At 40.3% G+C, this 16,700-nt stretch overlaps 1 protein-coding gene across 2 annotated transcripts in view; it reads right to left on the bottom strand.

Moving 5' to 3' along the window:
• PNPLA7 (patatin like domain 7, lysophospholipase) overlaps window positions 1–16,700 on the bottom strand; it is a 133,550-nt gene that overhangs the window by 110,805 nt on the left and 6,045 nt on the right. For both annotated transcript variants that reach the window (XM_075716316.1, XM_075716317.1), the window contains exons 6-13: window positions 13,426–13,514; window positions 12,890–13,030; window positions 10,475–10,634; window positions 9,345–9,425; window positions 3,380–3,508; window positions 1,903–1,983; window positions 1,161–1,305; window positions 502–594 (exon numbers count right to left, since the gene is read on the bottom strand). In XM_075716316.1, coding sequence (XP_075572431.1) covers window positions 502–594; window positions 1,161–1,305; window positions 1,903–1,983; window positions 3,380–3,508; window positions 9,345–9,425; window positions 10,475–10,634; window positions 12,890–13,030; window positions 13,426–13,514 — 919 coding nt within the window. The remainder of the gene's footprint in view (window positions 1–501; window positions 595–1,160; window positions 1,306–1,902; window positions 1,984–3,379; window positions 3,509–9,344; window positions 9,426–10,474; window positions 10,635–12,889; window positions 13,031–13,425; window positions 13,515–16,700) is intronic.

The following is a 16,700-nucleotide window of genomic DNA, read 5'->3' as shown; positions in this document are numbered from 1 at the left end:
AGTTCACCGAAATGAATACTGCAGCATCAAAACAGCTCAGCCTCATAAATGTCTCATCAGAGCATTCAATGACAAAGCACCTTTATTAGCCACTCAAAAAACACTCCTCTAAAACCAAAGCCATGTAATGTGCTCTTTGGGACAACCAGCCAAGCAGGAACCATGTGTCATCTTCTGCATGATAGCATATCATCATAACTCACTTTGTTTCAGTTATATCAATTAATAAAGCTCTTCATTTGCAGGTCCCTCAGCAGTCAATTACTGTATGTTCCCCATGGCTAATAAAGACAGAAAGGGAATGGTCCCTTAGATAATAGTCCATTTGTTACTTCAGAAAATAAATTTTTGACGAATGAGTTAGGAAGCAGTACTACTGCAAGATGATTATCTAACATAAACAGGAAGATTATCTAACCCAGTGCTCCAGAGAGCATGGGTCTTCCCCCATATGATTAGATACACTACATACCTCCCACAATTTTGTCAAGCACTACTTACTAGAAGCCTCTACAGACGCTGCAGAGGGAGGTGAAGAAAAGCTTCTTCTGAAAACATGCTCAGAGTTTTCTGTACCAGAAATCTTCAACGGATCTGCAATGTAGAAACAAAAGTTCCACAGATGTAAACACATGGTACTCCCTGATAAAATAAATTTCTTTGACAGGAAGAGCCTCTTGTTACCCACTTTTAAAACTTAAAGTCTGTGTTAAAGGTTTTGAAACACCATTGTTAAACATTGTTTAAACCTGCTTCCCACTTTTGATTTAATTAAAAAAAAAAATTTCAGGTTCAGAGGCAAAATTCAACTCAATCTGTTTTCCTAGGTTCAGCTTCCTCACTGACACTTCAACCCAAAAGCCTACACATACCTAGCAATGGTTCTGCTACTACCTAGAGTTCAGAATTTTCACAGCTCCTCCTATGAAGTCAACATTAGGAGCCACTTTTTTTTTTTTCTCTCCCCCTCACCCCTTGATATCATTAAAAACACAGTAATAATTTCCTATTAAAGCTAAGGACTATCCAAAAACTTCAAATCTGAAACTGATTTAAGATAAACCCTAACTACTCTAATTAAATAAAAATCATCTGATGACTAGCACAACAATTAAAGAACATCATAAAGGACAGTTACTACATATTTCCAGAAACATTACCTATTTCCAGCACTTCCCCAGCTTTTTCAGACTTTTCTCCACGATCTTCCTCTGACACATTAGACACTTGTCTTTTTACTGCTTTGCTCGAACTTCCTCCAGATGTTACACTTGCCACAGAGATGAGCGGAATGGCTTGGCTCTGCTGCAAGCAGCAAGGCAAAAAGGCAAACATAAAACACACACCCACACATGTTAAACATGACTGGACCCTCTATTGACCCCTGGGGTACTTCTCCCAGTGGCAGGGACCAGTCGAAGACTATCAAGGGTGACCTTGCAATGATATCTGCCAGCTCCCTCAGGACTCCTAGGTGCATCCCATCATGGCCCATGGACTTACAGACGTCCATTTTACTTAAGTATTCACTGACCTGACCCTCTTCTACCAAGGGTACATCATCCTTTGAACTGTTACAGGTAGAAGTGACTCAGTATCATTAGCACATCAGAACTTGCTGAAACATACTGATGTACATGCACAGCGATGCACATACACCAGTTTGAAGTGATGCACTTCTTCAAACTTTTGAAATTTAAGCTTGTCCCTCTCCCTCCAGTTCCCCCGCTATCAGCGTAGGCCAGATTTTATGGACTGGTCATAGCGAGTACCTTACTTCTCAAGTACTGTCATTATTAAATTAATATGTAACATTTGCTTTATGATCTTCTGAAAGAAGGAAAACCTCTCCGTGCCAAGTCACAGATAGGCTGCATAGTAAGAGCAGACAAAATGTCTTACACAATTGAAGAGCTCAGTAGTCAGACCAAGGTAGTTGTGCAAAGCAAGGAACGTCACTCTCTGCAGCCTTACCATGATGATCTAGAAATGGGAAATCAAGAAGCAACAGGAATGGATTTAGTATTCTCCCACACTTGTTCTTGGATTTAGATACAGTTACGTACCAGAGTACCTGAAAGCACTTTATAATACAGACTGTACCCTAAGCTGAAATTCCTTTTCAGCAGCTGATAAACTGAGGCTAAGATAGATTCAAGTGATTTACCAAAGACTTCATAATCATTTGATGGCACAAGAATCCAAAGCCTTATTCCCAAACACCAAATGATGCTTTTTGCTTTCTGTAAACACTAATAATAAACATGCCTTGAAATAAATGCATTTGTTTCCATTTCCCGCCCCCCCAATTAAAAAAAATTATTTCAGCTTTCCGCATACAGAGCCTGTGCTACTGCTCTACAAATACTGTAAACTAGCATAAGACATCACTGCCACCTGACCTTCCTCTGCCCTGGCAGCTTATTCCCACTCTGAAGCCATCCTCTTTTCTGTATCAGCTCTCACAGAGCAAATTAAATTGGTATAATGATCTGTTCTCCTCAACCATCAGTGTTAGGAGGTTCATGTGTCACACATAAATCATCCAGATACCAGAACAGTTTGCAGGGACAAAAATATTTAGAAGTGATAGTAAAACAAAAGGACAGACCAGAATGACTGATCAGGTCACATGCACCCATTTGACTACTACACCTGTGGGACAATGTACCACTTGGCAAACTCTCCAAACTGAAATCATTAGTATATTAGTCCCTGCACTAGCTTAGCTTCCACTTGCAGGATGTACAAGACATATTGGCAGTGCTCACTTGAAAACTGTCTCCTGCAAAGCAAGGGAAGGTGATCTTAAAACTAATACAAAACCGAGCTCTCTCCTCAGGTGCTGACAATTGCTTCTGAAGTGGAAATTCACATCTTGGTCTGAATTTTGTGAATTTTACAAAGCATCACCCCTCAACAAACAGCTTCTGAGGGTACATCAGTCCTTTTTCAGAATATGTGACAGTCTTTTCCATACTCTAAATCATTTTGAAGTCTTGTTGGTGCATAACCATAATGCAGAGCCCATGCCAGCACATTCTACTTACTCCACCAGGACCAATGAGCTTACAGCACAGGTCACGCTGATTCAAGAGGCTATCACATGCAGAAACTGATTCAATGTGTATAGAGATATATATCTGAATTATTTGTTCCTGTACGTGGTTAATGCTGAGATCATTAACTCTAGGGCTCTAAGAGTGAGAGAAATAGCAGAACTAGACCAAATTTTGATAAGAAGTTATACCGAACAGTTCTGTATCTGCAAAAAGATGATGAGCTTGTTGAACTTCAAAATGTCTTCCTTGTAACTTTGGAATTAGAGTGATTTCCACTCCCCCCCCCCCGCCCAATTCTACTTAACAATGAAGCTTACCTGTACCACTCTAACAAGAGTTTCAGGATATTTCTGGAAGACATCTTGAAAGGCACTTGCTGGAAGTCGCAATATAGTGGACGGAATGGCTGCTCGGGCTGCTACTGTTTTGTAAGGAGCAGGGTGACCCTAATAGAAAGTTTCAGAGACAGAAGGTTAATCCAACAACTATCTGACCCAATTCTTCCCAATCGCTTCCCAAATTTCTACTTTGATATTCTGTATGCTTGACAGACATCATCTGACCACAAAAAGCCTTGAACTTATGCTCCATGACCTACAGGTGGTGTAATGAGGGCAGCATGGTCAGGTGAATTCACACCAGCAATTTCACTAGCATTAAACAGAGACAGAGGTAGAGAAATAAGAGCTACAGGAAGGTGTATCAGGTTAAGAGGAACTGGCTAGTCTGTCAACTCCGTTACAGTTTTATTACAGACAAAGGCAGGCTTCAGAAGTATTTCAACTTCCAGCTATTCAAGACTGCAGAGAAAAGAGGTTTTGATGATTTTATTATCTGTACTGACGACCAAGCTATTTGCTGCAATAACAATCATAGTCTCACACAATCAGCAGTAAATATAACAAAATTGTATAGTAATTACATACATAATGGAATAAGACAAAAACCAGGCAGAAATATCTTGTGTTCCAAGATATCTCTCTCTCTCTCTCTTCATATATATATATATATATATGAAATATTCCAAATGACAAAGCCAAACAGCTTCTCTTTACTTGAGATAAACTGGGTCTAGAGTTGCTCAAAGAACAGATGGAGAATTAGCAAACCGATGAAAGCTAAAACTGTAAGTGTGCAGAATACAGAGATTTTTTACACTGGAAGGCAAGCCTCTGGTTTAGGATTTTCCCCCTTGAATCAAAATAGATTTTAACAAAAATCTACTGCCAAACCCTTGGATAAAGAACTCCAGACAACACTCCTTTTACCCCATTACTAAATGCTGAAAAGAATATCTATAAGTCTTGAATTCATTTACTAATACATGAAACAGTGATTTAGCCAATATTTCAAAGATAAAAGGAGTCATTTTGTGAGATGGAGCAGGAGCTAAGGAAGAAACAGAGTTCCTACTTTAACACAGTCACCTTACAGCTTCTGAAGCTTTGATTCCTCCTGAGCAGCAGAAGGCAGATTTTTCCAAACACTAAACACACAGATGCTAAATGCTGATCACAAACAGAAAAACTTGTAAGTCTTCCAGCGCATCAGACAACTAAACACAATCACTGCAAAAGAATTTCTGCCTAAAGAACACAGTAAAACCAACAAGATACATTCTCTACAACTATAACCACTCTGGAAAATAAAGCTACAGCTCTCCCTGCCTTGCTGGTCTGGAAGTCACGATGAAGCAGATTCTAAAATTAAATTAAATAGATTGGAACCAATTTCTTAATTACACCAACTTCAGCTGACCTTTTTACAAAATCTCGGGATGATATTAATAGCTTTGATTTTCAAGTTCCTAAGGGATTTGACGTTTTAAACATCTCTTTGACCTACAGTGCAAAGATACCACGCATCCTCAGTTTTCCTGAGTTTCTTTTAATTAAGTAAAGAAATTAACAAATTACATTTCTGTGCCTTTTGCTGAACCAAAAATAAATGCAACATTCCTCTTTTACAGGCCAGTTTAAAGCCTGGCTTCAGACGAAGAAGTAATTTGGAATTCTCCTTATACTCAAATGTAAAAGAAAACGCATATATGTCTGCTTTTAAGTACATATATCACTGTACTTGCCATCAACTATATTTCCTACCAATTTCTATACCAAATACATAGTGCAAAACTAAAGAAATTTTTTAAATCTTTAGTTGCTGGACAAAGGATAAGCATTAAGTTTAACAGCATTCCATAATAGTTCTTCAAAAAGGGCAAAATACACACTGTATATCACATTTACATGGTCTACATTCTACCCAGTGAAGTGTTTGGTGTTTTCTTCTGAACAGTGCTTGAGGATAGACCAATGCTGACAGTCTCTCAGAAAACCAGTTTAAGGGTAATAACGGATAATGATGCAGCAGCCTTTTTCTCCAAAGAACAGTCTATCCCTCCAGTTTTTCAGCATGTAATTTTTCCTTTTTGAAATCCCTGCATGAGAGCAGCCTGCTTTTGAAAGGGCCAACCACCATGTCTAATTGGTCTGGAACATGGTGAAAGCTGTCAGAGGAATGCAAAGAGGAAATGTTGCCATAATTGTCAGTTCTCTCGAATATAATGTAATCAGCCGCACATGGAGAATACCACATTTAAATTATAATATTTTACAATCACACACTGAGGTCACAAGGAACGGTTAAGTTATAATCAGTAGTGAACTAGGGGGTTTTCAACAGAGAACTTTTTGTTCTCAACACTGAAAACTATTTACTTCTGTCTTGCCCTAAGAGATGTGGAGTAATTAAATATTGTAGGTGACAAATATCACAGCTAAAGTAGTAGTTGAATCCAGATGACAGCCAATGGCCAAATCCAAATGAATTTGGTTAAGAAATCTGCTACAAGAGACACAGGTGCCTTACATTCTCCCACTTGGAGTGGTAAGTCCTTTTTGTACCCCAAAATGTGGCATATTCTCTCTATTCTCATTTCATCTTCCTCCACACCACACCAACACTGCTGCAAGCCAAAGTTCTTGCAGCAATCAATTACTTCTTTATAACCTCATCTATCTTGTCTACTGTCATTTAAACAGACTTGAGCCCTGCAGGCTCACCTTTATCCAAGTGTTTTTTCAGCTTCTTTTAATGCTCAGACTTTCTTTTTTTTGTCCCCTTGGTCACTGGCAATTGATCAATATTCCTCCCAGTCTCTTCTTTTTCATTCCAACTATGCCACCTATGCACAGTTTTCCAAATACCATTTCCACATGGAGGACAAAGGAAGAGTAAAACCCAAAGCTCTAGCAATCGGCATCAAATGCCATCTCTATTTGTCTCGTTTAACTCTGAATGAAAATTCACCATTCAGAAAACAGATCTGACTGCACAGAGGGGTAGAGTGAGCACTCAGCAACAGCTTCTGAGAACACTCGCATGGACATCAGCAATGTTTAGTTCAGAGACTTCTTTAATATTTGAGGGAGTATCAATTCAGTCAGATTAACTACAACACAGAATTGTTCCAAAATACCAGGAGAAGGCTACTAATCCATCTACCTGGATTCAAAGCCTCGAATTTCTGCTTCAAGTTTTGAGAAAGCAGCATTTATCTGTTCTCAGAATAAGTGAAATACAGAACAAGTCCCTTACGTCACAGCCGCTATCTTTGTATTTAGTAGAACTAAGGGGTCTTTTCAATTTAAAAAACTGGAACATTAAATTAGAAAAGTAACTCTTGCATGACCTTTCTTTTAGATCCAACAACCAAGAGGTTGCCACTTCTTGCAGCAACCTCAATTTTCTTGCACATCTCTCAACCAGGTGCGGGACTGGCCTGATGTCATGCATTACAAAATCAGTCAAAGGAATCACAAATTCAGCTCAGACAACTCAAATCCTCTCTGAATACATTCTTTCTTCATTCCAGTTCCATGTGTTTGGTGGTACAGTGAAACTTAATTAACGTTATAGTATCTGCAGGAAGTTCTAAAACTCATTCACTAATTTAGAATGCCATTGACAAGTCTCCTCTACTTTGATCAATGCTACTTTCTGTCTCCTTGCCCATTTTCATGCTACTCCTATACATAAAGTCAGCAAGGAGCATAAGAAAGAGGAAAAACAGAAATAAAACAACCAGTTCACAGAGCTGAAAAACAAGGGAGAAAAGAAAGAGTTGTAAGAATAAATGAGAACAAGTTACTTGAGCAAAAATATTTGCAAGGTTTTTGATTATATACTTTTCTGCATGCTGATAACTCTTTTCAACACATTTTCAATAATTTTTATTTTCTGATTTACCAGTGGTATCACTAATAAGAGAAAAAAAAAAGACAGAATGAGAATTAAAAACCAAAAACAAACCCCATACAACACAAAATGAATGGCAACCACCCTTTAAAAAAAAAACAAAACCACAAACCATTGTTATACAAGAAGGTCAACTTCCTGTCTATTCAAAAAGAATGTAGGAAAAGAACATGACTAGTATTCACGTTCCTATACGATGGTCCTGCTCTTCAGAATATTAAGAAAATTTACTGCTGGAAGTAACAAGGGCAAAGATACCTCTAAATCTGCTATTAATATGGATTTGACAGCAAGAACTAGACTTGTACAGTCCAAATTACTCATGTGCCATTACTTTCTACAGAAGAAAGTGTGACCAATCTTAAAAATTGTTTATTAGTTTCAATAGGTTTTATGGAAATGATATAGATAGGAATAGTGTGGCCAGCAGGAGCAGGGAAGTGATTGTCCCCCTGTACTCAGCACTGGTGAGGCCGCACCCAGAATACTGTGTCCAGGTTTGGGCCCCTCAATACAAGAAAGACATTGAGGTGCTGGAGCATGACCAGAGAAGGGCAACGAAGCTGGTGAAGGGTCTGGAGCACAGGTCTTATGAGGAGCGGCTGAGGGAACTGGGGTTGTTTAGCCTGGAGAAGAGGAGGCTGAGGGGAGACCTTATCACTCTCTACAACTCCCTGAAAGGAGGTTGTAGTGAGGTGGGTGTTGGTCTCTTCTCCCAAGTAGTTAGTGATAGGACGAGAGGAAATGGGCTCAAGCTGCGGCAGGGGAGGTTTAGATTGGCTATTAGGAAAAATTTCTTCCCGGAAAGGGTAGTCAAGCATTGGAACAGGCTGCCCAGAGAGGCGGTGGAGTCACCATCCCTGGAAGTGTTAAAAAAACGGGTAGACGTGGCACTCTGGGACACGGTTTAGTGGGCATGGCGGTGTTGGGTTGATGATTGGACTGATGATCTTAGAGATCCTTTCCAACCTTAATGATTCCTAGTTTTTATTTTCATTAAAAAATAATCCAGCCACCAAGCCAGGAAACATGAAATTACTACTCTACCCTTAATTGGTTTAGTGGTGGACTTGGCAGTGTTAGGTTAACAGTTGGACTGGATGATCTTAAAGGTCTTTTCCAACCTAAATGATTCTATGATTCTATATATGCATCTAAAAGTTGCAAAGAACACTTTACAGAATCATTAAAACTACTTACACGTAGAATAACAGTACCTTGTAATGAAATGACAGCCAAGCACAAGAGAAACATAATACAAAGTCAAATATGAACAACTTATCGATTAGATTATCTTCATCCTCTCAACTACCAAAATCCTTCAAGTAAGCACTTTAAGTGCTTGTGTATTATTGAAGATGATAAATTCACCACCTTCAATTTAAGTATTCCTAAACAGATACAATTCAATGACAATTTCAGCAAAACCATCATTGTAATTCCAACTGAAACAAAATCCACACCACTAATTTGTGCAGTAAATACAGCCAGCTAGCATTTAGCTCATCTTGACGCCTGCCAAAGAGCACAACCTTCAGATGGTCACCAGCAACATTAACATATTAGGAAAAAATTAAATCCATCAACTGGTTTCACAGTATAATTACAATAATAACAACTGTCAGATTTATTTTCATTAGACTAAATAAAAATAAATTCAGTAAGTAACAAATGAAACAGTGTAAAAGCCTGGACTGCTGGACCCTCAACCTGGTTGTCCTCCTCCTGACTGCTTTGTGACCTTGAGCAAATCAAACCATACCTCACTTTTCCAGCCATAAAAGAATAATTCAAATCCTACTGCTTATCAGAAATAGCCAGTGTTACACTGTCAAGCATACACGTTTCACAACCACCTTAAGATCTAAGTTTACAGCTGTGAAGCCCTGGGAGGAGGAAAAGAATTGGTCAAAGAAACATTTTCCATTCTGATTCTTTCCCAGCCATATTAAAAGTCTACTTCCCCCTGACAGGCTCTGTGACATAAAGCAGCACTGCAGAAAACCTGCACGTTCAAGAACTCACCGTGATAACATCAAGAATGCTGAGAAGGCTGTGGACACTGTCTCCTGCCAGCACCTCCTTAACAACCACTTCTGTTCCATCCTGCAAGTGTAGGATAGAAGATTACTGCAGGCTCACAGTTGCATATTTGGCATATATGGAGCATTTCAAAAAGCTTAAATTGTTCTCATTCTCCCAGATACTCTGAACAGCCCTAACAGACATGGTCCCCCATTACAACTTGGATGCCTGTTTTCTTTCTGCTCTGATGGAAATGTGCCAATTCAAACCAAAGTTTGAAACTACCATTCTAAAAGTGATAAATTAAAAAAAACTAAAAGCAAGTTTTGTCTAGGGGGAGATGTGACCTGCTTGTCTTTGCTATGTAACAACCAAAAAAAAAAAAGCTTCTTTCACTCTGAGACAGAATTAGTTCCTTTTATCAAGGGATTATGTATCAAGAGGTAGTACAAAACAAAAGAACAGCAAAATATAAAAATATACAGAAATCAACAAATTTGGGATGATATACAAGCACAACCCCCCTGCATTTTCAGCCATCAGAAAACTGTTCACATGTTAAAGCTAAACTCAAAGTTCAGTTAGGAAGAAGAAGAAAAAAAAATTCTAAATTGGCAGAAGGCTAGCACTCAACATTTTAAGACTCATCTATAACACAAGCCATCATTTCTTTTCCCTGTCTACCCAAATTTGAATCTGAATCTTCCACCTTCCAGGCAAACCTGCTAACTACCACGCTAGAATATTATGGAATGAAGTGTACTTGGTCTCTCCTGATCTGTACATGTAACTATTTTATATAACTACCATCCAAAAGGAGAATGTTTCCAATGCTATGCAAAGCCAGTCTTGCATCCTGTCCTCCCTCAGTAACTATGCAACTAGAGTACATGAGGACATTTCAGAATGCCTGAGCAGCATCGTGTTTTGCTCTCTCATCTAAGACACAGGGGACGACAGCTCAAAACCTTGATCTTCATAAATATTATGGCCCTGAAGGGTTGTAAGTAATCCTTCCTAAATCATTACAATTCAAATGTCTAAGCTTAATCAATACTTAATGATCCATGCCAACCAATATGCTATGCCAACAGATTGATCTCAGGAACTATGAATCAGTTTATTCTTACACTTTCTTGAATGCAAACTTCCAGCTTGCCATCCTGCACAACGTAGATGCTGTTATCCAGCTGCCCAGGACGAAAGATGTATTCACCTTCATGCAATTGCACAAAAAACATGTGCTTGCACAGTTCCAGGAAAAGAGGTTTCTCAAAGTGGCCAAGGACCCTGCAGAAAAGAAAATGAGATATTAGCCTTTTTCCCTTTTCCGCAAAGGGATACCTAAAATCATCACTGCCTTTGGAAAATCTTCCTAAATTAGCAAAGCCTCTAGGCACAAATAGGGGTTGGACTAGACGATCTTTAAAGGTCCCTTCTAACCCAATGCATTCTATGACTCTGATAAATAGCAGAGGAACCCCAGAGACAGTTGTTGCATGGCAGTTCAACAGCATGGCAGAAGCAGCAGAGCTCCCCAAGAAGACAGAAATGCAAGAGTACTGGGAAACACTGAAAACTATAAATACTGGAGTTCCTTTCTGAGTAGCACTGAGCAATGCCAGCAAGCTCAGAAGGAAGCATATCCAGTCTTCCTCAAGCAAACACCAGCATAGCTTTTGAAGGGGAAGAAATATAAACACCTGCAAGATTTATGCATTGCATGAGAAAAGTTACCCTATGGAACTTTCCCTTTTCATACAGCTACCCTATCCACGTAAACAGAATACACAAGAAATACTGAAAACAGGGAAAAATTCCTGTCATCTGCACGTACTTGTAAGTTTGGAATATTCCATCTCCTGCAGGTAACATGCAACTGGACTCCTGCGATACTGAAACTAGTCAGTCACTACCAGGCAGACAGAAATACGTGTCTTAAACCTGATCATTCTGTGCACAGCACCAGAAGGGCCCTTCATACAGCTCCATTAGCTCACATTTAACAGGATCAATCAATCAAATTCTGCTGCAACATCAATTAGTCATAGAAGATCATAATTCCACAGTAGAAAGTTTAGATTATTTAAATAGCAGTTTTATTACAGTATCTATGGCCTTCAGGACTAAATTATATAATTGGGAGAAAAATGAACATACACAAACAAAACCGAAATTACAGGTCTGAAGATCTCATCCTCTTTGCTGTGTCAGCAATATAAACACTTGACTGAATTGGCACAAAGACCATCCTTTCCTCTCAACCCGCCAAAGGTCTGTAGGGATTAATCATAGAATCATAGAATCATCTAGGTTGGAAAAGACCTTTAAGATCATCCAGTCCAACTATTAACCTACACTACCAAGTCTACTCGAAGCCAATCAAGGGCAGACTAGACTAAACCATGTCCCGAAGTGCCACATCTACCCGTTTCTTGAACACTTCCAGGGATGGTGACTCCACCGCCTCTCTGGGCAGCCTGTTCCAATTCTTGACTACTCTTTCCGTAAAGAAATTTTTCCTAATTTCCAACCTAAACCTCCCCTGGCACAGCTTAAGCCCATTTCCTCTCATCCTATCACTAACTACATGGGAGAAGAGACCAACACCCACCCCACTACAGCCTCCTTTCAGGGAGTTGTAGAGAGCAATAAGGTCTCCCCTCAGCCTCCTCTTCTCTAGACCAAACAACCCCAGTTCCCTCAGCCGCTCCTCATAAGGCCTGTGCTCCAGACCCTTCACCAGCCTTGTTGCCCTTCTCTGGTCATGCTCCAGCACCTCAATGTCTTTCTTGTATTGAGGGGCCCAAAACTGGACACAGTATTCCAGGTGTGGCCTCACCAGTGCCGAGTACAGGGGGACAATCACCTCCCTGCTCCTGCTGGCCACACTATTCCTGATACAAGCCAGGATGCTGTTGGCTGCCTTGGCCACCTGGGCACACTGCTGGCTCATGTTCAGCCGGCTGTCTACCAACACCCCCAGGTCCTTTTCCGCCAGGCAGCTTTCCAGCCCCTCTTCCCCAAGCCTGTAGCGCTGTATGGGGTTGTTGTGCCCGAAGTGCAGGACCCGACACTTGGCCTTGTTAAGTTGACTTTGATTCTGTTTGCAACCTTTTTATCCAGAAAAATAAAAGGTTCTGCAGTTTAGAGAGCTGTCAATATGGTATCCAATTAACATTTACCAATTATGATGCCTCTCTGTACAAAAAATTGTCTGATATAATCCAAAGAGAATTTTAAATGTACTAATAGAAATCTGTTCACGTTAGAAAAACTTTATTATCATTATCACCAAATTTAGACCACTAATCTACATCTTTTTTTTTTTGGTAAAAACACACTCAACTATTTTCTTAACATTTCTAGAAAATTAGAAGTCATTTATTGTTTCCTCATGCTCAGATGAACTTTCAGTCAACTGCTTATAAAGATTCTGACCATGCAGTAATAAAATTAAGACTTGACATGAACTGTCAAATATTTAGATCACTTGAACATCCATCAAAACCAAAATCCAAACTTATCTTTCCATTTAACATTACCTAACATTTTTAAGCATGTATAGGACTTCTGATGGCAAATGGGAATTCTTTACATCAAATTCAGTCAGATCTGCCTCTAGCAAAGAGGGAGGTGGTTCTTTCGGCTGTAGAGTTGGACACTCCTTCTTAATACGCAGAATCCTACAAAGAAAAAGACAAGTCAGAAAGTTCAGGAAGTCTCCTCATTTGTCTTAAGTATGGGCTGTATACTGACACCATAGGTTGACTGCAATACTGAATAGACACCATGCCAAGTTACACATTATCAAGTACATAAAACAGGAGCATTCCACCCTCCAACTGCTCCTTTCCTGCCTTTCTTCATCAAAACTACAGACAGTGCTATGTCCATACACCACTGCGTTCAGCAGACTTCCCAGCAAAATGCAAGGCTGATGCACAGCTGACAGGACTGTGAAAAAACAGCAGCTATGGAAAAGCGCTATGCTAGGGATAGGTTCCACACCAAAACCAAAAAAAACCCCAGAAAACCAGCCTCCATATCATGAATTTTCCCATTCCCAAAGTCCGAGTACCTTTTAGCCAAAGATAAAACTTTTGCCCGCTTCCGCATCCTTTGGCGAGGCACAGTGTTCCCAACCAAAGAGTTTGGGAGAGTTGTAACCTAGGAGGAAATAATGAAAACAAAAACATTTACTAAAAACCAAAAACAAAAAAATTCTAACCCACTAGTTCCAACCCTGCAAAGGCTCCAACTTATCTAGCAAGTCATTAGAACATGAGCAGAGAGAAGCACTCATATGACCTTGGAGGATTGGAACAACACCTACTCCAGGATCACTTTCTTTCTAGAAAGCAAATGGAATATACTTCAAATTTAATAAGCAACTACTACAGTGGTAATGGATGGTAGAGGGAAAAAAACCCTTAGCTATACAGTTCTCACTCAGGAACACTCAACATCAGGCAGAGAAGTATCATTTAACCTCCAGTACTCCTATGGCAGTCTGTGATTCTGACAAACTAGGACCTGGTTCGTTTGTGAGCTGGCGACAAACAGCAACGCAGACATGCAGCAAGGCTTTTACTTGTTTTTAACAGTTACTAAGTGCCACCTTCTGGAGAAATGCAACAACTGCAAGACCAAGAACAAAATCTCATTAGCTGCTTTCAAAACATTACTAGCTCTCAGTTTGTTTCTCAAGGAGTTTAATCCAGGAAAAAGTTTCTCTAACTAAAAAAAAAACCAAAACAAAACAAAGAAAAAAACCCAAACCACTTTAATTAGTTTGGAGACTCTTTCTTTTGGTTTTTTTTTAGACAGTAAAATCTTGGTGTTTTACCAAAAATACATGAAGTACAATCAACAGCAGCTAGTTTGTAATATTCTGTCTTATTCAGGAATACAGGCAAAAAGCAAGGTCTAAAACCCCAAACCAAAAACTACCTGAAATGATTTTACCATGTGGAATTCTAAGCATTCTTTACTTAAGTGCATTACATACAAACAACTGCATTAAAGAATATTAAAATTAGGAAGTTGCTGGCAACACACAATTTATTTTCACTGTTTTTTTTTTTTTGACCAAGTTCTCTGTGAAGCCTGATCTGCAATGCAAAAGCAAGGTTCAGGGAGTAATCTCCTCCCTCTACAGTGAACCACAGTCCCAGAACTGAATATTAAAAACAGCAGTGTCTAATTATTAAGTCCAAGTATTTGAATTCACCTCAACAAAGTTTAGCAGTGTGGGAGGCAGAAGGCTGCAGTTCACAAGAGGAAGTGTCCCTCAACAAGCAGTGACTAACAAAGCAAGGTTACTTACCTGTACCTTATTTTTTCTACAGATTTTGTTTTTAAGTGCCCTAGCAATGTGAGTGTACACCTGGAGTTGAGAAGGTTATCCCACAGGGCACAGCCAGGACACCGCACCCTCTGCCTCAGGGTCCCCACCTGAGTGAGAGGCAGCTTTCCAGAGTCAGACTTTATCAACAGCATCACATATACTAAAACTGCACATGGAGTTCCAAGAAGTTGCTACATAGATTTTGGTGTGGGAAGTGTTGAGTAAGGAAGTCACCTCGACTTCCAGGACCTATTGTACAAGCTTGTAAGGAAACCAAATGCATAATCTCTGAACTGACATAGCCACTCATGACACCTCTGAAAAGATGAGTTCTTTTGACCATGGTGGTACTGTCAGTAAGAAAAAAAAAAAATAATCTCACATTCTGCATACACTAAGTAGCTTCAAGGGAGGCATGTATTTTGAGGAAAAAGACAGGAAGATTAATCTCCTCAGTTAAATGAAAGCCAGCAACTCAGTGGTGAACACCTAGCATGCTTACTAAGATTAACCTAATCCATTAAAGGAAATGTCTGTCTTCAGATTTCCTCAAGCCTTCTTGTTGCAATTTCCCAAGAAGTCACTTGCAAAGACAAAAGTAAAAAACAAATAAAAAACAGAACTAAATATCAAACAGGCAGCCATAGACTTGAAGGATTTAACCAACTGATGCAGAAACAGATTCCTGACTGATAGAAAATTCTTGACGAAACCTTTCAGAATAATAGGACAGGAAAACATCAGGACAGGAACCTGAGTGCACAGGTGGTATTCTTTGTGACAATTCAAGGCAAAGACGTCAATCTTGGGATAAACCGCTCTTGAACAGTCTCTAATGAGTCAGTTTGACAAGTCCTACTTGCAATTTGTTACAAGAAAACAAGGGCTCATATGCTGAAGTGCTTAGGGTTCTTCACAGGTAGACTGCAGAAAGGTAAATTGAAGTATCTGCTCTGCAGAAAGACTTACATGGGAAAGAAGGTGTCAGCTTTGAATGTAATGGCAGTACTGGAAGTCATTATCTGAAAGGGACAATCCTGAGGCACTGAATATAGAATCATAGAATGCTTTGGGTTGGAAGGGACCTTTAGAGGTCATCTAGCCCAATGCCCCTGCAGTGAGCAGGGACAGCTTTAACTAGATCAGGTTGCTCAGAGCCCCATCCAACCTGACCTTGAATGTTTCTAGGGATGGGGGCTCCACTACTTCTCTGGGCAACCCATTCCAGTGTTTCAGCACCCTCATTGGAAAAAATTTCTTCCTTATATCCAGTCTAAATCTACCCACCTTTACTTTAAAACCATTACTCCTTGTCCGGTCACAACAGGCCTTGCTAAAAAGATTCTCCCCATCCTTCCTGTAGGCCCCCTTTAAGTAGTGAAAGGCCTTAATAAGGTCTCCTCGCAGCCTTCTCTTCTCCAGGCTGAACAACCCCAACTCTCTCAGCCTGGCCTCATAGGAGAGGTGCTCCAGCCCTCGGATCATTTTTGTGGCCCTCCTCTGGACCCACTCCAACAGGTCCACGTCCTTCTTGTGCTGAGGGCTCCAGAGCTGGACGCAGTACTCCAGGCGAGGTCTCACCAGAGCGGAGTAGAGGGGCAGAATCACCTCCCTCGACCTGCTGGCCACGCTTCTTTTGATGCAGCCCAGGATACAGTTGGCTTTCTGGGCTGCAAGCACACAGTGCCGGCTCATGTCCAGCTTTTCATCTACCAGTACCCACAAGCAGCTTGCTTGCTGCTCTCAACCCCTTTATCCCCCAGCCTGTATTGATATCGGGGGTTGCTCCGTCCCAGGTACAGGACCTTGCACTTGGCCTTGAACCTCATGAGGTTCACACAGGCCCACCTCTCCAGCTTGTCCAGGTCCCTTTGGATGACATCTCATCCTTCTGGCGTGTCAGCTGCACCACTCAGCTTGGTGTCGTCTGCAAACTTGCTGAGGGTGCACTCAATCCCACTGTCTATGTCATTGAGGAAGATATTAAACAGCGCTGGTCCCAGTAT

The sequence above is a fragment of the Pelecanus crispus genome, chromosome 9 (assembly GCF_030463565.1).
Source record: "Pelecanus crispus isolate bPelCri1 chromosome 9, bPelCri1.pri, whole genome shotgun sequence".
NCBI classification, from domain to species: domain Eukaryota; kingdom Metazoa; phylum Chordata; class Aves; order Pelecaniformes; family Pelecanidae; genus Pelecanus; species Pelecanus crispus.
This window is presented reverse-complemented; position numbering and strand designations above follow the sequence as displayed.